The 24,961-nt window shown below is 33.9% G+C and overlaps 1 protein-coding gene across 1 annotated transcript; it reads right to left on the bottom strand.

Moving 5' to 3' along the window:
- Positions 1-7,138: 7,138 nt before the first annotated feature.
- Positions 7,139-12,801, bottom strand: LOC104892296 (uncharacterized). The gene is made up of 9 exons (XM_010678184.4): positions 12,114-12,801; positions 11,802-12,002; positions 11,578-11,700; positions 11,409-11,458; positions 11,196-11,301; positions 8,326-10,974; positions 8,032-8,184; positions 7,773-7,864; positions 7,139-7,672 (listed from the first exon to the last, which is right to left on the bottom strand). Exons 1-9 carry the CDS (start codon positions 12,180-12,182, stop codon positions 7,426-7,428), a joined length of 3,690 nt encoding a protein of 1,229 aa, XP_010676486.2. The 5' UTR covers positions 12,183-12,801; the 3' UTR covers positions 7,139-7,425.
- Between the last annotated feature and the right edge of the window lie 12,160 nt (positions 12,802-24,961).

Below are 24,961 nucleotides of genomic sequence, written 5' to 3' on the forward strand. Positions count from 1 at the left end.
CTGCTGCTGTTGTATGCTGTACTTCAGTGTGCTGTACTTCATTAAGTAGTGTAGTACTAGATTAAAGAAAATGTATGTCAAATATTGTTCTTTAGTTGTTTACGAAGACAATCAAGAAAATAAATAACATAATCTGGCAGACAACCCTGGCAATCAATTGCTATTATTATTATTATTATTATTATTATTATTATTATTATTATTATTATTATTATTATTATTATTATTATTATTATTATTATTATTATATTATTATTATATTATTATTATTATTATTATTATTATTATTATTATTATTATTATTATTATTATTATTATTATTATTATTATTATTATTATTATTATTATTATTATTATTATTATTATTATTATATGTAGAGATGATATCATGATCAATATGTCCTACAACAACACATTTATTGATTACTAGTGTCGTATGCACACGATGTATGTAACAACGTATTAGTATTAATACTGATATTTGGAATTGTAAAAAACATTAAATTATGCGAAATATAAACATGTACTTCGTACTTACAATTTATATATATTTACAATACATAAGATTGAAAATAATGAAGATAAGTGAAGTTGTTCTACGCTTACTTTTTCTCATCATCAGGTTTAACTGTTTTTCTTGATCAATAACATCTTGACTACGATAATTATGAAATTAAAAAATAGAGAAATTAGATTTACTTTTTTTTTCTAGGTACTTTAATTTTATGAACTTTTAATATATATTCTTTGTAATTGTTACTGAATATTTAGGTAAAAGAAAACTTTGTATTTTTGGCTATACAATTGTTGGAAATTTTCTTACGTCGTTATATGTTAGTTTCCTCATTGTAATTAATCTTTTGATGGCAATTCTAAACTATTTTACGTTAGTTTTCTCTTTTCACAACTTTTCTTATTATGCATAATTGTAAATCAGGAAATGAATAAGAAACTTTAGATAGATTTTTTAATATCTTAAATTAGGAATATATATATCTTTTTATATGAGACACTATAACTCTCCCTTGACTTATATAATAGAGATATGTGTTGAATTTCTCATTTTAGTTGAGGAGCAAAGGGAATTGATTCAAAGGAAAGTATTATTTCCCACACTTGCACAATAAGTTCGAGCTCTATATATGTCCGCGAATAACTTAAAAATCTCTCTTGTATTGTATAAGAATTAATACTTTCTTTTATAGAAGTTACAACTTACAAGATCTCTGGTTCTTTTGATTAGTTTGGTATTAGTGATTTATAAATTGTTTAATTTGTTATGCGGTTCTAACTTCTAATAGAGTAATGATTATCAATCATTCATTAACAGTCTGCTGAGTCAGTCTAAGAAATGTTCTTCATTCTCAAATAAATGGAACAACACATCCACTACTTTTAGAAAGTTGCATGGAGACAAAGAATTGATAACTCGCCTTACTTCCTTTGTTTCGTTTTAAATAATGCAACAAATAGATATTTTGTTGAATCTAAAATGAAACGGAGAAAGTATTTCTACTTGGCTTTGTTACCTTTCGTTTTGTTATTATTGTTTATCTATTGAGATGTCATATGACTTTAATTAATGAAAATAGGTTTCACTTCTTCTTTAAAAACCAAAAAAAAAAAGGTTTGAGGTAATCAATTCCTGACTAACTGTTGCACTCTTATTTGTCTAAATCTATTACAATATGGTAAGGAAAAAACTAAAGACAACGCATATAACTCTCTGCTTCAAGATTTCCTCGTCTAAACCATTTGTGAGACACTTTGGAAAAAAAATCTTCTATTAAAAATATATCTTGTTTTAACGGAAAATCAAGATCTTAGATAATCTTCATAAACCATATTTGATACCAAGTAAGTGTTGGCTAAGTGGTGATGGGACTGACTTTGGTAGGACGGACCCGTGTTCGAATCCCCGCAACACCCTTGGGAGAAATGGAACCTAATCAGCCCGAACTTGACCTCGATCCGGATGTAGCCCGAAGGGTGAACCGGGTGCAAACAACAACCAAAAAAAACAACTATATTTGATAAAGTAATTCTGTTAAGATTCTAAATCAATTATGAGAATTTAAATATCTAGCGAGCTAAGATTAGATGAAAATCTAGTACACCCATAAATAGATAAAAACGCAGAAACTTTGCTTTATAAGCTGAAGTAGTTCTTAGGAAAAGCTGTAGTACATAATTTTGCTCCTTCAATGTGGAGTATGTGATTTTACCCGCCCCACCCCACCAAATACAGAGAGACAAACAACCCAAGCATATCTAAACAATGCCAATATAGTGCAGCAGCTTCCAAGCCAATGTGATATCTTTTGATTAAATGACCTAAATATGGCAAATTTTACGTATGTTCTGTAATAAAGAAGAGAATAATACCCATAATGAAGAAACCATGTTACTATGGCAAAGCTAGAACCATGAATACAAATCCAGATAATCTCAATTATTATAAAATGTGTCTGGGGAAGAACTATCCCCCGCCATATGTCACCCTCCCTGTCTCAAGAGCTGACATGGCAATATATTGTCAGTCGCATTTCTTTGCTGCCATGTGTCCTCTCATTATATTTGGCCCAAAAAAAATTCTGCAATAGATTTCAATTCCTTCATCATCTATTTAGAATATCATTATTTTACCACCAAGCTAAGCCACATCACATTTTTATAGAACTTGTAAATTGGTCATGACATGTCGTGTCATATAAGTGTCGAGTCCATCAGTAAACGGGTTGAACACTCTCAACCCTAACACTGTCCGTTTATTAAATGGGTCAATAACACTTAACTCTAACCCGACCCATTTATTAAACGAACTACCTGGCCATTTATCAAGTGCTCAACTGCCCTTATATACATAAACTAAACGAATGTATATCATATATTTCTTAACCCACATCTTATATGCTAGTATCTTACCTAAATAAACAAAATCGTACAACCAAAGAATAACTCTTATATATTTATGAAATGTATTTAAATTATTTCAAGCCCAACTAATAATGTTCATGGTAAAATAGTAGTTAAACGAGTTGTCATGTCGGTTTCGGGTTAAAATGTTCAGCTCTAACCCAATCCGTTTAACAAATAGATTGTGTCAAGTCAACCCACTTTCTCAAACGTGTTGAAAACCTTAACGGGTTAAACTGTTCAATTCTAACGACCCAATTCGTTTAACAAATAGATTGTGTCAAGTCAACCCACTTTCTTAAACGTGTTGAAAACCTTAACCTAGACCCGCTAATTCCATATAGGGTTGGGTTGGATTGATGTGTCGTGTCAATTTTATCCACCTTTATATTTTTGCAATTAAAGTCTAAATCCAACTAATAAATAGTTTTGTCATATTAAAGAAAAGGAAAAATGTAGCCTAAACAAAGTATTAAACATTAGAGTTTCTTTCCAATTTAATCGTATTGATACACCTGAAGTGCAATATGAAAGTTTGGATTCCTCCCACTAATTTGAAAACCTGGCCTCCCCTCTCTTTTTCTCTCTCTAAAATCTTAGCCTCCCTTACCCCTTCTTCATCAATTAGGGGGCTGCCATGGATGTTTTCATCCATGGTAAGCTCCTTTTTCCTTTTTATTTTCAGTTTTTAGTTCATTTTCTTGTTTTGTTCAATAAATTAGTATCTCTTTATGAGATTTTCTCAAACCCTTTTATGGGGTTTTTAGTTTCTGTTTTGGAAATCTCCTTCTCTCCTATGGGAGTTGTGAGTATGGTTCTTTTGTTTTTAGGTATGAGAAATTATTCTCATTGGTTGAAGTTCGAGACTTAACATGAAAAATTAGGGTTTCACAACTTCTGTAAAATTATGGAAGACTATTGGAGTACGCTCATCCCAAAATTTCCGCATCTGCAGATCGTATGCCGAACCAGAGCGAACTCACAGATTGCATTACTTCAGATGAAGATTTTTATTAAGGCAATATTAAGTCAAATCTGCGATGTTTACATTTCTAGGGTGATATGTATTTTTATTAGAATTTTATGTTTTTCAGAAATGACTTGTAAGTGCCGTTTGGCGAAATATTAATGAAATCCCTTTTCTTTAAAAAAAAAAAAAAATTGAAAGTTTGGATTCCACTATTGTAATCACAATGTTCAATTTGTGGCGAGAAAACTACAGTTGGTATATATGTTGATGCATGAATAATGGAATCAAGATAAATCTTACAAAATATAAAGTGCCTAAGAAAAGGGATGGATATATAAACGAAAATAGATGACCTATATGGGAAAGAATGGTACCTTCCAAATAGTTATTCATATATCATTGAACAATACCCAATATGCATATTTGAAAGGATTTTTAAAATATATACTGGTATGTACGTGGAACTAGGGGAGTTCAATGTCGGGTATCTAAGATCCGATCTGAAAATTCGGATATCCGAAAATTTCGAATCGGAGGAATTGCGATCCGAATCCGATCCGAAATTTTCGGATATCCGAACTTTTCTGATCGGATCACCGGATTTTCGGATCGGGTTCGTTGACAATTTTGAAAAATCCCGATCAGTATCCGATTCAAAAATCCGAAATTTTTTCCGGATACCCGATCTGAAATATCCAAAATCTTAAAATCGGATCGGATATCCGGAATTTCAGATCGGGTATATAGGATCGGGTATTTTTCCACACCCCTACGTGGAACTGATATGAACATGCGTGTGAGTTACACAAAACTATGGATGGGGATCATAGTTGAGTTGATTATGGTGTCGACATGATAATATAAAAACGAGCTTGTGGACCTGAAGTCCGATCAATTCATGAATTTATTTGAATTGTACAGTTTAATTTGCATTACTGATTAAATCTTCATTTACATATAGATAGTAAATTTATCATGGATAATGTTTATGTCATATATAATGCATTAGTCTAAATTTAGTTTCATATAGGTGCTCATGATTTACTACTAACATTATATTTTATCTTTATGAGTATCTCTACTAGATGAAGTTTCTCCTATAATAGTCCTAGAAGGACTCCATGATTATACAATGATTAATCATATTTATTGAAATAAAAGTTTCTGAAGAACTTGTATTAGCAACATATGAACCTTTACCATGGCTTATGATTATGATATGATTGTGGAGGTTTTAGAAGAGTACTAAAGAGCAAGATTAATGTTAAACTCAACCTGAAATTTTAGTATGTAATATCCAATTGGTAAAGTGATTTCATGTAATATTGGATTTATATGATCCTGAAATACCGTGATGGTGGAAAGTCAGTTCATTAATAAGATGTCGCCATGGACAAATGATAATTGTGTAGTCTTATTTGGGTGACAAAGTATTCCATGCAGTTATAGTTTCCTGAAGAAGGCATATACTATGTCATATGAAATAAAGTGATGAATTGACTTACGACGTAAATGAAATATGTGCGCATGATATATCGATGGTAAAGAATATGATTAATTCTTGCACTCTTTTTTCCTTCGACTACGTTATTGGGTTTTTCCTAGCAAGCTAAGGTTTTGATGAGGCAATATAATATGCACATAAAGAAGTTATATGAACTTGAACAGAGAGTTTTCTTATAATACATTTGTTGTTCAAGATGATATATCACAAGCATAGAGACGTGCAAATTCTACAAATCCAGTCAAGTAGCTTACAAGATTGGAATGTGTCAATTCAGATATTTTAAGTGATGTAAACATGAAGGTGAGTTACTACGATGTACTCTTTTTCATTAATCATGGTTTTGTCGCACATGGTTTTCCAGGCAAGGTTTTAATGAAGCATCATTTTATGTGAATTATAAGGCATTGTATTTATTTTAGATAACGGACATTCAAGAATGGGGTGTTATAAATGTATATATTGTGAATGTCCATTATACCCTTGACTTGTATATACATACTTTTGTGCCTATTGAATAAGATAACTACCATTTTTCATTCTACAGTTTCCTTCCCCTTGTTCCCTTCTCTCTATTTTCATAACAATATTTTGTAAATATATATTAAGACTAATATAACACTGTTTTAATGATTATACTTGTCATTACATATAAATCATAGTAATTAGTCAAAGAGGAGTGCATGAATAATATATACATTTCCGTTCTCTAATAGAACCGAAATGTATATAGGATCATTGACAAATAGAATTACAACTATTATTCATAATATATATTCCTTTCATTTTTTATTCCTATTTAAAATCCATTTGAGAGAAAAAAAAGGAAAGAAAAACAACATAGAAATATCATTTCACAATGAAAAGAGTATGTAGGCTACTCATCATATTACAGCATCATTTGAGTGGATGTTTCGTCACACAAACGAACACAAATACATAATATCAGTTGACCAAATCACCAAGACACAAACTATTTGGAGACGACGGAGGTGCTTTAACATTGGATGAAGACACAACACTATTAACATTTGTGACTCTACAATTAGATCTGCCCAACTGATGAATTACCATTTATCAATATAATGCCAGGCCCACATCTTAGCATAAAATCAAGTTGTCACGTGATGGTGGTGCACCATCAAAAACAATTTGCTACTCCACATTCTCATTCTTAGAGTATGTCCTTTCTTTGATGTCTGGCCTTGTTGTATCATTCATTGTTAGGAATGGTGGGCCGAAAACTGTTACTGATATTACCAAAATCACGTCAATACTTTTCTCTCATAACTCATAATGCTATTAGAGATGAAGATAGGATACTCCTTGGTGCATTCGCTTCACCTGAATTTTGCTAAACTTAAGTAGAGAATTTTTTTATGGTACTTGTCGAAACTTACATTTATAAGTAATGGAACTTATTTTTGTAAGGTGAACTTTTTTTGGGTATTTGTCGCAACTTACATAGTTACATTTATATTTTAATGGAACTTATTTTGTAAGGTGAAGAATATTTTTTTTATACTTGTCGGAACTTACATTTATAATTTAATGGAACTTATTATTGTAAGGTGAATAGGTAGCACGCTCAATAGCTTCCATGTTGATTTAGTTGTCTCATTTAAAGTTCAGATTTGACTACTTCATAAACTACAATTTTAAGTTGCAACATCTACTGTAATTGAAGAACTTCACGCCCAGCACACTATACCCTTAATTAAGTATGAAATGTACAAATAACAAAATACTGAAAAAACAAAAATCAACAAGTCTATTCAAGCAATTATGTGGTACAGTATAGCCTCTAAAACTCCAATATTTAACATACACTTTAGATTTTTGAAGACCAAGGGGGAGAATCAAACAAAAAGAAGAAAAAGAATGTAGCAAATTTACATATGATCTTATTCACCAGAATAAGGTCAATAATACAACCTTTTTTTAGTTTTCATTTTCACTGTGTGGGAAACCTCTATTATGCTTTGTACCAATGTTGTTACCAAAAACTCCGGGAGTTTAAGAAGAATTCTTATTCTCAACTCTTCTTTGCATTTTTAAGGTTGCGCACCTTCATCATAAGCTGCTGCCTTTCGCCTTCTACCTCAGCGAATTTCAAACTTATCTCCGAGTATCTCTCCTGCATTTCATATAAATCAATTTCCATGGAACTGTTTCGTTCCTTTAACAAAACCATCTCTTTTAACAAAACATCAATCTTCTGCTGGTCTCCCGAATCATTATCTAAAGGCTTTGGTTGGCTATCGGATTCAACTTGACAGTTGCTGACGGATATGAAGGGAGAAAGATCGGATCAGTTTTATATTTAAAAGAAACATAACAAAACAAAACGAAACAAAAATGTATATACATTGATCAACCTACCTGTTGGACTCCACATTGTTGGAGTTTTCATCTGTAACACTTGCTTCTTCAGGCATATGACAGAATACTTGTGTCCCAACAGAAACCTTTTCCTGAGTCATCAAACGTACAAACATTAGTAATTCTACTTCAATTCATATCACGAAGACAGTTATAAGTTCGTGTGCATATTCGTGTTTCAATATTATGATACACAGTACAAATGCACACTCAAATAGTCATAGCTGATGTACAGAAGAAGCAAATTCAATCTTCAAACCTGTTTTAATTCATCATGACCAACGGCTGGATTACTCTGATTTTCTCTCAATTTAGTTTCGAGTTCCCCGATCTTACCATGAAGATCCTTCTCCTTCCCCAGGAAAGCAATTGTAGAGGTCTCTAAGGCAGCTTCCTTCGACTTAATTTGCTCCTATCATTGTAAAATACAACATAAAAATACTCAAATATTGTTACGCGATTATGTCAATATGGTGCATACCATGTAATTATCAAATTATTGGCAAAAATGATACCCATAAAAATTTCAGAAAGTAGAGAAGAAAGTTTTTACCTCAAGTAATTTTACTCTCTCCTTTAATGCGGCTACTTCTTTAGAACCAATCTCCTTTAGATTACGTTCAGATTTTGTACTTTTAGAAGTAGCTTTCGTTTTATCTTGAACTATGGCTCGTCCATTACTCTCTTTGAACTTCTTCTCAATGCTCGAAATCGCTTCATCCTTTTTCTTTAAATCAGCTTTAAGTTGGAACACCTGTTTCCTTAGTTTCTCCTTCTCTAACTCATCTTCAAATATGGAATTCTTCAAGTTGTCACACTGAGCTCTTAGTTCTTCCACTTCAGATGTCAGACTTGTAACCGCCTGTTCCTTCTCATCCTTGAGATTTCTCAGCACGATCAATTCCTCGAACGACTTTCCTGCTATCTCCTTCACTGAATTTCTGTTTTCTGTATTTTCTCTTTGAACAAGCATATCTTTTTCTTTGGTCAGTGTTTTTATCTGTTCAGCCAGCGACTTGTTTTCAGAGGTAAGTCTCTCTATCTCTGATCTGTGATCCAATTGTTGAGCTGCAACACTTCTCTGAAGTTTATCAGTTAGCTTTGTCTGGGTTTCTACCTGCATGGACTTCTCTTGAATTTCCACCTCGATTTGCTCTATACGAGTGGATTTCATGTCGATTTGACGGTCTAAATCATGCAGTTTTGTTTCATATTCATCTTTAGCATACTGAAGATCCTCATGAGCCTTCTGAAGCATATCCTGAAGATGACGATTCTGCAGTCGCAGTTCACTAGCTTCAGTCAACGCTTTGCTTGCAAGCTTCTCGTTGGCTTCAAATGATGACTGCATTTGTGAGGAGAGTCTTTTGAATTCGTCCTGAATTCTTGAAGCTGTATTAGCATTTTTCCATCTCATCAATCTTAGGGCTTCTTCTGCTCGAATTGCTCGCTGCTCTTGCTCCACTTTCGCACGTGTAACAGTATCCAGGTCAGCTACAAACCCTTCTGCCTGTTTCTCTATCTCTTCTTCGAGATTTTGTATTTGGGCTTCAAGTTCCCTCATTGCAGCCAAATAACCGGAAGACTCTTCTGAATGCACTTTGAGTTTGGTCTCCAGATTCTTGACATGGTTTTGAAGCTCATTTATGGTAGTATTAGAATGGGCAACAGCTTCTTCAGCCCTTAAAGCTCTTTGCTCCTGTTCTGTTTTCGCATGAGCTAGAGCTTCCATATCAGCTTCAAACTTTTGTGCTTGTGTCTCTAGTTCTTCCTCCAGATTGTCGCTATGAGTTTCAAGCTCCTTTATGGCATGCGAAGAGCTTGACAACTCTGCTATATGCTTCTCACGTTCAACCTTGAACTCCTTTATCAATGTTTCGAGTTCATTTATGAGAGCACCAGACTCACCAAGAGCTGCTTCTGCTAGGGCAGCTCTCTGCTGCTGTTCCAATTTGGCACTTGAAACGGCTTTTATCTCAGCATCAAATTCTTCTGCCTGCTTCTGCAGCTCGTCTTCAAGGATTGTACTACGAGCTTCAAGATCCCGTATTGCTGCTAAAGAATGTGATAGTTCTTCAGCTTTTTCATTGAGTTCGTTTTCCAGCTTCAGTCTCTCGGCTTCATATTCTCTCATGACAGCATAAGAACTAGAGCCATCACATTGCATCTTTAGCTGATCTTGGAGATGACTTTGTTCCAGTCTACTAGAGAATTCATGGTTCTCTTGCTTCAATATTTCATAATCTAGGGCAAGCTGCTCCATCTGCATCTCTAATTCATCTTTATCTCGCCTATACATTTCGATTTCACTACATAGATCCATGATCTTCTGTTCAAGCATATATGTCTCCTGTGCATCACTATGCTGCCTCACAAGGGCTTCCAAAGCCTTTTGTTCTTCATCGTCATCACTCTGGCTCTTTAGGATACTTTCCTCTATCTCTACAGCACTTTCTCCAGATATTGACCTGTTTGGGAGATGGGAAACTCCTTTACCATTCTTCTCCAAAATCTCCTCCATATCTTGCACAGCAAGAATCAATTCTTCATTTGAATCTTGCGTCTTTGACAGCTGTAACCGAAGATTGGCATTCATTTCCTTCTCGTAGTCCAACTCTTCTCTGATTACTTCGATAAGAGTCCACGGATCCCCCTCAAACTGGAATTTGCTTCTAGCTCTTTGATCATCAGAGCGTCTACGAGAAGCTTTAAGCTTTTCACATTCATCCTTGAGTGCATTTCTCTCCTCTTTCAGACTTGTGATTTCTCTCATCAAATCCTGCCCCCTTTTACTTTCCTTCATTATCTGCTTTCGTAGAGTATGCAACTCTAACTCAGACACCTCTGCCCTCCTAGATATAGCAACAAGGTCAGCTTTGAGTTTGTCAACAGAATCATCCAAACCCATTGAAGATCGCAAAGTAGGAAACAGATCTCTAGGACTATTCATCGAATATTCAGTGCTCGAGTCATTGACAGGGACAATCGCCAAATCCCACTGTGTTTTCTGCTGATCTTGATAGCCTGAGCTGTTTGAGATCTGATCTTTACTGGTATTACTATTTCTTACTCCAAGTTCCCGTGGAGTGTTCAGTCCTGAGCTGCTATCAGAACTCGACAACGTGATGTCTGATCCATTGGAGCCTCTACGTGTATTATTTAACCCCACTGGGTGTGAAGCAGTCTTTCTCAAGGGTTGATCCTGGATAATAAAAAAGAAAAAAAACCACACCAAACAAAAACAAAAACAAAAATGGAAGGATGAGAATCACTACCATTATATCAACCTCACAGACCAATAAACCAGAATGATGACATTAATAATCACTTTTGCATCAATTAAGTACATTCTAAGATGAATCTCTCAGATAACCATAATATCAAAGACAACAAAAGAAACAAGTACAGAATGAGAGACCTTACTTCAACAGAATTCGGCATGGCACCTTGCTGAACATCACCATTGCTAAAATGTCGCCTCAAACTCTTATCGTCCTCAACTCGTACACCTTCATTTTCTTCAAGATCTCTGCACATCCTCATTACATGTCAGCAATATACTCAAAAACTCTTGAATTAAGATTACTACCAAAAAACAAAAAGCATATGAAATACAGAAACACCACATTATCTCACCTTTGAACTCTACTAAAATTACTATTTTCCTGTATCCTTTGAATTGAAACCTATATATCACCATCAATAAACCACATTGTTAACATCATTGAACATTCAACACTCCAACTACAAATTATACTTCTCTTTTCAATATTCAACAACATTATCAATGAGATTGAACACTAACATGCAAGTATGAGTCCGAATTCGAGTTCTTAAATGGAAAAGAAACCGAACAAGCCTTCGTTATTGTTACATAATCTGCTATATTTACAGAAAACTCTCCGACTAAACTACCTTTTGGTGATCCCTGCACATAATTTAAACACTTAATTAGCCAATTAAGCCAAAGAATATACCGAAATTTCAACCAAAATCAAAATAAAATAAAAATAAAAGAAAAAAACGTACAGTGGAGATAAGAAAGTAATAGATTCTCTCCTGAATCTTGCCAGTTTTAGGATCTTGTATACATTTTACAGTTTCAAAGATTGGATTCTCCCAATAACAACAATTTTCTCTCACTGATGATTTTTCTAATCTCGCCGTTGGTTTACCATTCTCCGCTGGTACTACTGATATCACCAATCCATTTCCTCCATATTCAGAAACCTAAAAAAAACAAACTCAAATTCAAATTGCACTATTAAGCAAATTATCATCCAATTAATTACAAAAAAAAAGGATTAATTGATGAATAATCAACATTGCCGACACTTTTACCTGAGTAGCGTGGAATTGTAATTTGAAAACAGCAGTAATCCTATTTCTCTCACTTCTCCACTTAAACATCTTTCCTTCCTCTTCACGTTCACTCGCCGGAGCTTCGCCGGAATATTCTCTCCGTTAACGGAGTTCCGGCTAGCATCGCCGGAGTCTTTAGTAGTTGCTGCTGCACATTCCGAGTTAGGACTCGGTAGTTGACCAGCGAGTTACGAATCGGTGAGTTAGCTCAGTGTCGGCTCAGTCCGAGAAGATTGGTAGAATCAACAGATCTGAATTAAATTTTCTCTCTCTTCAAGAGTCAAGTATTTGAGCATGCAACAGTGTTGTTATTGAGAGAGATGAGTAAGTGAAATATAAAAAGAAGAGAAGATGTAAGACAAGTTATAATATTGAAGAAGAAGTTTCTGTTTTTTTTATTGGATTTTTTTATTTTATGGTGGTGATTTTTTTTTTTTAGTGATGTGATCTATTTGATCTTTATAGTAATATAAGTTTCTTAATATTTGTAGTAAAATAATCTCAAGTTGTAATGTTAAACTGTTAAATCGTAATAATTAGGTGGGAGAAAGTAAAGGGAGGATTGTAAAGTGTAAAGGTAGTAGTATTTGGGAGAGTGGGTGCTTAACGGCAAGGGAACAGTGAGGAGTAGATAGTAGAGGTAGAAGTTTGATTACGTAATATACTTGATACTACCAAAAGTACCCACGAAATCATTTGACTATCTTCCTCTTGTTTATGTTTCCTTGTGTATTTGTTTTAGACTCTGTTATTTTGAACTGAATAAATGAAAATTTAGTTCAATTTAATTTAAATAAATTCTGTTTAGAAAAATTTAGTTTAGTTTAGTTAAGTTTAGTTATTTTACTCTCATAGTTTTCATTCACTTTCATCCATTTCAGACAAATCAAGTTTAGTTTTGTTAAGCCAAAAGAATAGTGGTTGGTATATTTTTCGTATCCGCTCTATCCAATTGACACCCCTACTCGAGTACTCGTATATGTATGACTTTGTTAGGTAGTGGTTAGGTATTGTGTGTTTCTATTTATTTTTATTTTTTTATTAGGAAAGAAAACTAGGAGGTGTCTCTATAAAGAAACACCACCTAAAGCATCCTGAAGGATGGTCACAAGATCATACAACCTTCAATTAAACAGAAAAGAAGAAAAGGGATCAACACAAGTGGAAGTTTCGCTGCGGCAAAAACACCTTCTCCCCAGACCCAACCGAAGATGAACACCCTCATTGAAACTCGTCACGGGGGAAAGACAAACACCACTAAAACGCTCCCAAATATTCCATAACAGCAGGCCCGAGATCCGCACTGTCACCGCTGCCAAGGGACACCTTCGCCGGAGCCGCCAAAGAACAACAGTGAACTAAACACCCGTAAACGACCCATTGAGAACAAAAACCAATGAACGAAAACCAGTGAACGATCCACCGCGACAAGCACCAGCGATGCAAAACCCACGACCCACCAAGAACGAATCGTTGACTTGATAGAACACCAAGCGAGGCCCAGCCGAAGAGGGAGGAGAAAAGTTAATCAAGAGGCTAGAGAACCAAAGTCCGACTGAGAACATGGGTAATTGACTACTTGAGAGAAAATTAAACCATAACACTGGCTAGATCCAGGAAGAAGAAATGAAGTGAGAGGAGGCTAAGATTTCAATTTCTAGATCTCCACGAGGAAGCAACCATCGAAATGTCTAACCATAAATTTGGGATGACTTGAAATATCGAAACCAAAAAAGTATAACAAAATATGTTAGTCAAATTAACACATTCAAAATAAGAAGTTATAAGCATAGAAACAGTATTATACCTTAAAGAATAATATGCTCCTAAGATGATATAATTACAAACTAATATATATAATTACTTATGATCATCTTATTCAATAAGATAGAACCATCAAATCAAATTCTATATTTTAAATTGTCAATTTATGATGTAGATTAAAGAAGAATATCTTCGAAAATATAAAACATATCATTTAAGCATGTTACGTCACACTTTATAAATCAAGTTTAAAAACATATAGAACTTTTGATAAATGATAGCATGATGTATAATTTTTCAAAAAAAAAAAAAACTAGAAAAAATTTAGTATAGAAAAGCCTACAATCTGTTTTGAGAATTTATCTTGAAAAACAAAATTACTCTTTGAGCTTATTTGATCGATTCAGTAGACTTGAGCTGTACTACTCAGTAAGTCACTAGTCATTGACACAGTACTACTACATGTTAAAAGAAATAACAGTTGTATCAGAATTTTTGTGCACTTCAATTAACGAATTTCGCGGGGAAGACCGCAAGAGTATATTCAAGTACACTAGTTTTCTTTTAAGATGTATCCAAACAAATTTTTTATGAAGTACCTAGATCTGGTGGGTTTTCCCTGTCTTTTAGGAATATTATAGTAATATGGTGTATTTGTATTGTACCCAGATTCGTCCGATTAATTAACTCATGTACACTCTGTGTAAATTTGATCTCATCTTTATTTTGAGATTTAACGGAGTATATTGTATATAGGGACATTGATCCAATTTTGCTGTAATTAGGACAAAGACATTGAGAGAGTTTGTAGAATATTCAACACTTGTACTTGCTCAACATAAGGCTCACCTAATTCCTAATAGCGCCAAATTAATTCCCCAAAATTAATTATCCTAGTTTCAATAATATTGTTAACGTGGTATGAGTGCAAGAAAATCAATTAAAAAATATCACTTTATTTTTTTTGTTAAGTAGCTTTTACTTTTTACACTATCCATATATTATATTTAATTGAAATTCTTTTACTAATGTATAGAAACATATTTTATTATTCAAGTGGTTGAATTCATCTCATTATACATACTTATTAATAAATAAATAATGGTCAAAATTGTATACTGACAAGTATTATTAAAATTAAAATCGTTTAATAGAAAAAAGAGAGAATATATATATATATATATATATATATATATATATATATATATATATATATATATATATATATATATATATATATATATATATATAATATCCTTATTGTTTTGATATTCTAAATACGGTCAATAATATGGAATATGAATTGAGAGTGATAATAAATTTTTAACAAGAACCATGAAACACCAATATGACTAGTAATAATAGTTGGATGAAGAGAGTAGTAGTATTTGTCAAAGGATCAACTCAAACAAAAGCTTAAGCTGATGGTAGGAGTTCCAGGAATAGGTTAATACTCTATCATTCTCTCTCACGCGAGGGCCAATTGGGATTGAGGTGTGTATGCAGCACAAGCTTCCCTCATACTTGGCGCTAAGTATTTCACTTAGAAATGAGGGGGTGGATGAGATTTGAACCCGTGTCTTTATGTCACGTTGGCTCTGATACCATATCAAAGGACCAACTCAACCAAAAATTTAAGTTGATGGTTGAATCCCAAGAATAATTTAAAACTCTTATCATTATTCAATTTCCAACAAGAACCACAAAACACCACCACTCCACCAGCCATTTGGTAACCACCGAAAAACCAAAAGAAAAAATACTGTAGCTAGAGTACTAACTCTATAAAACCTAAGAGAGGTTGAAGATGTAAAGTGGATGTGATGAATAAAAGGCGGCAATTGTATTTTGATGATTGCAAGAAAAGCATCTTTAAAGTGTATATGTAGCCTGTACAGGAAGGTAGTCGCAGCAACTAACTCGTCCAACCTCTAAATTCTAGCTAGTCTTTGCTAATTGCTCACAAGTCACAACATATACATACAGCCATGACGTGACGTATATTTCATCTGAAACTCACTTCTTTAAAGTAGCCGCCTTTTACCAAACATTTTATTCTCATCATTTTGTAATAACACACTTTTGTCTTTGCTGAAAGTAGTAGTAAATTAGAATGTCATACATATTTTTACAAACCTTCAAATCATACACGAAATATAGATAGGGTATTGAAAAATCTAATGCTTCCCGAATAATCATGAATCATTTTAAACCGTTAAATTTTCATACTCATAACTAGTATAATCATTTAAGAATTTCTATTATGATATTTATGTACGTTTTCATGTTGCATCATGCTTTCTTGTATCTAATGAGGTCACTTCATATCATCGAGTTTGTCTAGGCAACCAACCGTTTGAGTCTCTTAGGGGACTCAAACGGGGGCAATTTGGTCATTTTAAGCCTTAAAAATTTCACGCGCGTGTTGTTTGGTACCAATGCTAGGATAGATTGGTACCATTGTCCGAAAATTTTGATACCAAAGTAAGGTTGCTTGGTACCAATCCTGATAACAATTTGATACCAATACCAGGTTATAATGGTACCATTGTGTAACTTTTTGAGTGTTTGAGTCTTTTTTGGACTCAAACAGTTGGTTACCAAGACTTTCTCCATATCATCTACATTCATTAGAAAATGAACGTGCATGGTCACTAGAAGTCATGATCAATCTTATGTGTAGATTTTAATGGGTTAGTCACCACTTCAATGAAATCTTACAATTCTTTGCTTTAAAACATAAAAAATGAACGACAAAATTAGGAGAAAATAAATAAAAAAATAAAGGATCGAGTCATCAATTTTGCAATTTTAATTTGCGATTATAAACGAACGGTCATGTATATTTGTTTTCCATGCATTTACAAAAGAGATGAATGAATTGTGTAGCGTTTGATCTTTCCGTGCAAATGTAGTTGTCATATTAGTAGCTCTAATTGTATGGCAGACAACTTGACAAACAAAGTCAAAATACTTTCTCTGTTTGATTGTATCATTTGCTTTTTGGCACTATTTATCAACCAGCTTTGTCAAGCTATTTCTCATCATTTCGTAAGAAAAAAACACCGTCAAATTAAGTCTTGTTAGATTTGCCTCAATACAAGGATTCCAAATACAAAATTTAATAATATTTACTTATATGCAATTAGAAATATTAACGTTCAAAGAAGCGTCTTGACAAATTTAAAAAAGCAAAAGGTGCAATTAAAAAAAACAGAGGAAGTATATATCATATATGAACGCAGATGATGGAATATAAAATGTTCGATATATTACAATACCCATACATTTCCAAAATATATACCAACTTTTTGTATTATTTAAATAAATAATTACATATATTTATGGTCGAAGTTATATTTTGATGAATGCAACAATTAAGCTCTTGTAATTTTTGAAAATACCAATTAAGGATAGTAAAAAAAAAATGGATTTTTCACCAGATACCCCTATGGTTTGACAAAATTCACCAAGCACCCCAATGTTTTTTGTTATTTACCAGGTACCCTCAGGTTTGGTAAAAAATTCCTGAAGTACCCCTATCGTTAAGTTTTCGTCAACTTCGTTAGGTTCCCGTTTAAATCATTCAATATTAATCCAAATTAACTCTAATTAACCCTAATTAAACTCTAATCAAACTTTAATTATTCCTAATTACTTTAAACCTCCACCCACCCTACCCCTCGAAACCCACCTGCCCCCCAAAACCACCCTACCACCTCACCTGCTCCCAAAACCACCATACCCCCTGAAACCCACCCCATCCACCTCCCTTGCTCCCGAAAACCACCTTTTCCCACCACCTAACCCCCGAAACCTACCCCATCCACTGCTCTCGAAAACCACCATACCACCACCCTACCCCCCTGAAATCACCCCAAACCCCGAAAACCACTCACCCACCTCCCCAATCTTTGAAACCCATACCATTCACCCTCAACTCCCGACCACCAGCTTTGCTCCTCCTTGCAATTCACGCCCACTAGCTTTGCTCCTCCCTGTGTTTCTCTCGTACTCAAATCAGCCATGAACAACAAGTCAGTAAAATTAGAATTTTAATTCAGAGGGGGTAACTTGATGAAACAATAATTGATTTGGTGTGATTTAAAGATGGCGGTGGGGTTGATGGTGCCTTTGGATAGGGGAGGGAATAGGAAGTTCAGGTGGGTGTTGCAAGGGAGTTAGATGTGAGGGTGGTGGTGGTTGTTGTAGTTTAGGGGGCATCAGGGCTGGTGGTGTTTGATGAATTGAAGGGAAGATTGTGGTCAAACATGGGAGAGGTCAGGTTGTGTGGCTCTGAGATGTGCTGGAGGATAAACTCAAAGTGTAGTGTTGGTTAAGATGAGGTGTGTGTGGTGTCGTTATAGGTAACGGGATGATGACCACCACTTTTATACGCAAGGAAAGCAACGTAAAAAACATCGATTCTTTGAACTCATGCCTGAACTCACCTACAAAGATAAAAACAAAACGAGGGAGAATTGATAACTAAAATAAACAAAGAAAATAGATGAATGACAAAATAAAAACTAGAAACTAATAAAAACCACTCATTGTATTAATTAAGCTAAAAGAAAAAACTAAAAACTAATAAAAATCACTAATTAAGCTATTGTTAGACATTTTAGGAAATTTATCAAAAGTAAGAGGTATTTAGTGAATTAAGAATATGAAGGAAACTTAACGGAATGGACATTTCAGTATTTTTTACCAAATCTCAATAGTATCTGATGAATAACTGAAAACAATAGAGTAACTGGTGAATTTCATCAAATTACATGATGAATAACTGGTGAAAAAACCGTATAAAAAATGATTAGGTTGGTTAGAGTTTAGTACAATATCGCATGTATGGTTTAATTACTTGGCTTTAAAGCTGGTCATATGCTGGGCGTGAGGTTGGTTTAACAAGGATTGTCCAGAGTTAATGGAAAATATACAAGTGTTTGTGTCGCGCTGGACAGCATGTGAGTTAAAGGCGTGAGTTTCCAGTCACCATTACAATATACACACAGATACAGACATACAGTAGTAATACAGTAATACAGTTACACACTTGTCCTTGTTTTTTTTTGTTAATGTGAAGAAAAAAGATACAGTTACACTTAGGACCAGAAGTATAGTATTCTATCCATTTCATATCTAACTTACATTTATTGCTAGCGCACTCTACTGGTATGCAACTCCACGTCACTTCAGCTGCTTCCCCCTTTTTCTTTTGTTTATTTTCTATTGCTGGGATACATAAAATTGTAAAATTGTAACCGACAATGTAGCGCGTCCCATAATCTTTGTATCTGTGACTGTGAAACAATAATCTCATCAAATCTTTGTTTCGTTTTACTTTGTGGCATTATTATCATTTGAGTAATTGCTTTTGGATCAGGAGTCACTCTTTTTACCATGGTTGTACTTGTATCTCATGTCACAATTTTTTTTTTTTTTTACAATGGGTAAATCAAATAAGAAAAGAAGAGCAATTAGCCTTTTTTTTAGCATGTATGGCTAGATTATAAGCTAGCTTGACCTCTTCCCATTTGACCTTCATACAAGCAAAATAATGAAAACTATCTGCTAACATCCTAATCTCTTTAATAATAGAATCTATGTTTTTGTTTGTTGTCACGTTCTTGCATAATGCTTGGACCACTTCCTTATTGTCTGTTTTAATTATTAGGTCCGAGCATCTCCATTTCACATATATACGTGTACGTTGTTGTGAAATTGTGAATTAAGCAAACTCAATTTGAGGTTGAGAGAGAAAATCGGAGAAAATTATTGTATTGAATTAGAAAATAACTAATCAGTTTATTACAATAGAGAGAGTTATTTATAGTAGAGTTTGTTAGAACTCTTAAGAGATTATCTTGAATGAAACGATAATGTGTTATATTACTTATATATATTAGGTTTTATTTGTTTTTTCATGAGTTCCAAGTCAAAGAAGTACTCCTAATCAAATTGCTCAAAGTTGACAATAATATACAAAGTTTAATTCTTGGGTTAGTTGAGAACGCGCTAATCCTATATTCCTAATCCTATGTATATTATGTACCAACCTTAATCTATGGAGTGTATTATTGGAAACTTTTTTTTTTTTGGTGAACAACGATAACATAAATTTAAAGGTTCATGGCGAAAAGCCTATTACAATCCGAGTTAAGTAAGTCCATACAATAATGAGGGGGGGTGGGGAGATACTGAATTACATTAATATGCCCTCCTCCTCTCCTACAGTGATGCGACAAAGCATCCGCAACCTTGTTGTCCTTCCTCCTAACGAACAGCAGGCTCATCTCTTGGAAATACCGCAGCAGCTCCCTGCAATCCATGACAATGTCACTGTAAAAATCCTCATATTCTAAGTTGGCTTGGTTAACGAGGTCCACCGCTTGTTTACAATCGGAGCTCATGACTATGTGGGTGTAGTTAGCTTCACTCGCAACATGTAATCCCTGCCGAATCGCTATTAATTCTGCATGCAAAGCATTAGAAGCATAGGACAAGCAATAAAACCCATGACACCATTGACCATTTTTATCACGTATTACACCTGCAGTACAAATTTCGGTTTCAATATCAACAAACGACGCATCAATATTCACATGGAACCATGTTGAAGGTACTCTTCTCTTTTCTTGAACGGTTGTGAGGGTAGGATTAATGATAATTTGGTTTGCAATAAATTCTTTGGCGACTAAAACGGCCAATCTTAGAACCACTTGTGGAGGAGGGATAGGTTTGTTCTCAAAAGTAAATCGATTTCTAGTTTTCCATATCTCAAAACACAAGCATGGGAAAAGAACAGACCATTGTACACCCGCGAAACCCATCGAGAGGTTAACACCTAACTTCATCCATTCTTCAATGGTGTCAGGCTCCCAAAAGGTCTCCGGCAATCCAGCTAATTCCCAAATTGGGACCACCTTCTCACAGTCCCTCATCACATGTAGGGAGTTTTCATCTTTTCTATCACAGCATTGACATGTAGGTGAGGGGGTAATATGTCTCGAAAAGAGCAGCAGTTTGGTCGGTATCCTATCCCACCAAAGGAGCCACATGAAGAACCTAAGTTTTGGGCTACTTTCTAACTTCCAAATCCAATCCCCTCCTGTCTTGGTCGGTCTTTTGTGTGTGTACATTGTGTACGCCTGAGCTAGGGAGAATTTGCCTTGGACAACAAAGGTCGAGTAATTTCTATCAGGTTGACTCGGAAAGGTAATGTGTTGCATGCGTATACGCTTTTCTAGGAAAGGAGGGAGAGTGAAAGAAATATCTTGTAGGTTCCATACATTGTCCCTAATTAAGTCACAGGCTTGCAGGGTCATTTCTTGTTTGGTTAGTGGTCCTTGTATCCAACTACGTATCGGTCCAATCCCGAGCCAATCATCATGCCACACATTGATATCTAAGCCATCACCTAATCTCCATCTTGTGCTTGTTCTTAAGAAATCAAAATTACGGCCTATGTTTTTCCAAACCTGAGACCCTTTTTTAAATGCTATATTATACTCCTTCCTCCTATACTTTGAGGTGATACATTCTTTTGCTATATTTTGTTTCCCCTGTAGCATCTTCCACCCTAGCTTAACTAACATTATAGCATTCAAATCACTATGCCTTCTAAGGCCGAGCCCCCCCATATTTTTTGGGAGAAAAGTATGATTTTGACCGACTAGGTGTAGACGCTTCTTTCCCTCCACATCCCCCCATAAAAAGTCATTACAAATCTGGTCCAGCTCTTTCAAGGTAGTCTTGGGTAACTGTGTTGTTTGCATATAGTAGGAAGCAACCGAATTCATGGAAGATTTGATCATTACTAACCTACCCGCCCTCGACAGAAACTTGGTCTTCCACAAAGCTAACTTTCTACGGACTTTATCTACCACAAATTGGACCTCTCTTCTCTTGGGTCTTAGATGTGACAATGGTAGGCCTAGATACAACCCCAAGCTTTCACTTTCTGTAATGTTCATGGTCTCTTGAAAAAGTACCTTGTGTTCTTCCCTGGTATTTGGTGAGAAAGTTAACCTACTTTTCCCCTCATTCATTTTCTGACCCGAAATCTCACAAAAAATTTTCATTATTTGTCGCAAAGTGAAGGCTGTACTCTCATCCACTCTCCCAAAAATAAGCAGGTCATCTGCAAACATAAGATGGGAAACTGGCACTTTATCCTTCCCTACCCAGAACGGGGTCCAACGCTTTTCTAAACAGGCCTGATTAATGAGGCCCGTGAGGTGTTCTAGGCAAATATTGAACAAGAAAGGTGACATAGGGTCTCCTTGTCTCAGGCCTCTAGAATGATTAAAGGGTTCCGTTTTTTTACCGTTAACTAAAATCGTGGAATTAGCCTTGTTAATACAATTCATAATGAAGGTTATAGATTGCGGATTCAGGTTTTGATTTGCAAGACATTGTCTCATAAAATCCCATTCTATTATTGGAAACTTCAGTGTCGGTTGTTACCAAAGAAAATGAAATTCCATACGTTAAAAAAGAAGCAAATAAAAGAGAAAAGATATGAAGAGTGGCAGATAAGAAGACACTTTAGAAGCAGGCGAGCTTTCCTCATTCACAAATCACATAAGAAGAGGGGGGACAGAATGTAATTCCTACTAGTAGTGATCATATGATCTGCAGAAAATAGAGAGATGGTCATCATCATTTCATGTCATATGGTCTCTTTATCCTTTCCACAACTTTTTCTACAACTATATATCCTCTTATTTGTTCCTATTAGTATTTATGGGTTTTTTAAGGTACATATATATTGAGTTTAGGCAATCCGTCTCTTTCGAGTCAATTTTAAAATCATGGTTTCACATCTTATTATATCTTACTTCTACTTTAATATATAATTTTGAAACTAATAATCAAATACATTATTGTAGATTATTTGAAAATATGGTACTGGTTTTAATACTAGTATTTTGGCCCGTGCGATGCCATAAGTCAATTACAACTATCAAATATATATACTATCATTTATAAATTTCATAATTGATTCTATTAGCTTTTCGCAATATTATGTCTAGTGCGTAATTGGAAAATGGACGTTATGGCATGATAAGTCGTTGTTCAAAAAAAACCTTTTAAGGAATTGGGGATAAAAATAACAATTTCAATAGATTTGGGTAAGATATGTTATTACTTAAAGGGTTAAAGATCAAAAAGCTTGTTTACATATATTTATATTTACATCTAACTATAAGACTTTATTATGTTTTACTTCGAAACATTAAGCAATGAAATTATAATAGATTAGTGGTTAAACTCTCACATATCATTTCAAAGATCATGTGTTTGAATCTTAGCTAGTAACTGCACATTGTTCATATTTTTTATTGAGATTATAAACATGTGTATTAGAAGTTTGAGAAGAGCGTCGTGTGGAACAGTTCATTTGATAGGAACGCTTTTTGATATATTTTTAAGTGTCCTCCTTTGAAGTGACTAGAGTACTCTCTAATAATTTAAAATGATGTTTTATTTTTATATAACATTAATAACTTGACAAACTAGAATGACACAATCAATTCACGAAATCAATTAGAATCTTCAACCAAAAAAATTTAGCAATATATTATGACAAAATAATATCTCATAATATATTTACAAAGTTCAAGCAATATGGTTTATTAACATTTATAATTGTTAAAGAACTATAATAAAGTCGCTGAAAAGAAATTATTATCATCGACCAAATTTTTCAGTGACGGTATTGAACAGTTAAAAATCATTCACCTTTAATTTAAAAAGATAATAACATCTACGGAAGAACCTCGATCAATAATTTACATCACTACCAAAATATTTTAGATAAAAAAAACATGTCCATTTGTATATACCTACATCAGATTGTCGACGCACGCATCGATTGCATATGCAACTAGTCTTACTTAAATTAAGTGATGATGAACCAAATATGTAATAAACACAAGTATCATAAATGGATATTATAAAAATTCTTACTTCTTCGTTTCATTAGAAGTTCTTTTTTTTCAAAAAGAGGTTGTAATAATAAGAGAATTAATACTGGACAGATGGCGTATCATAAGTAATTTGTTAGGTAGGAGACTAAGAGTAATATTACAATGAGAATTCCTTAATTAGGTATGTACTATACCTATGGAGCTGCCAAATTATTCTCCTTTTAATTTGTCTCTCATAGGATTGCTTGGAGATGTTAACTTTTTGGTTTATTATTACCTCATCATAGAATCTACTATGAAACTAATGTACTTATCAAAGATTGATGATAAATTACATCAATTTAAGAATGGATTGACATTGGATCACCTACCAGAAAGCTAATCTATAACGCTTTAATATGCCCTTCAAATTAAGCCTAATATATTCCAAACCAATCATTTCATACTAATAATTGAAATGAAGTGCATATTTCTAAGTGTGAAAGTAGCAAGTCACCAGCTTAACTTTTATCATTTGTGAAACCAAACCCTTAATTTATAAGGCAAAAGCTAACGGACGTCTCGGGGATGCTAGATAAGATATATATTGTTCTACTTAATTACTCATATATATAAAATAATATAAAAATGTATAATTCTAATGCAATATGTATTTAAATGCTTTGCATTGAAATTAAATGTTTTTCCCTTTCCTTTTGAAAAACATTAAAAAGATTCCGTAGTTATTAGATCATCCTACTACTTTTATATATTAATAGTGAGATTAATTCTCGTTCTAATATTCTAGCAAAATTCCCTCGATTAATTAACTGCTAATCTTTATTGTTAACATTGTCTTTCAAATAATTTTTCCATTATTCTTGTCATGACATTCCCTTTTATCTATTTGTTTCTAATATTTTTCTTTCTTTATTTACCCATATTTGAACTATTATAATTTTCCAATAGCTATTCGTAATATTTACGCGAAAACTATGAGACGGAGAAAGTAGATTATAAATCGGACCTATTATATTTATCGAGCATTACATTCAATTCACATCGCAAACATTTGGGACATTGGGTCTTTCCTAACGTGGTGAAGCTTTTATGTCGGATGATATCCGTTCAATAAATCAAAAGGGCCTA

Source organism: Beta vulgaris, chromosome 5 (assembly GCF_026745355.1).
Source record: "Beta vulgaris subsp. vulgaris cultivar EL10 chromosome 5, EL10.2, whole genome shotgun sequence".
NCBI classification, from domain to species: Eukaryota; Viridiplantae; Streptophyta; class Magnoliopsida; order Caryophyllales; family Amaranthaceae; genus Beta; species Beta vulgaris.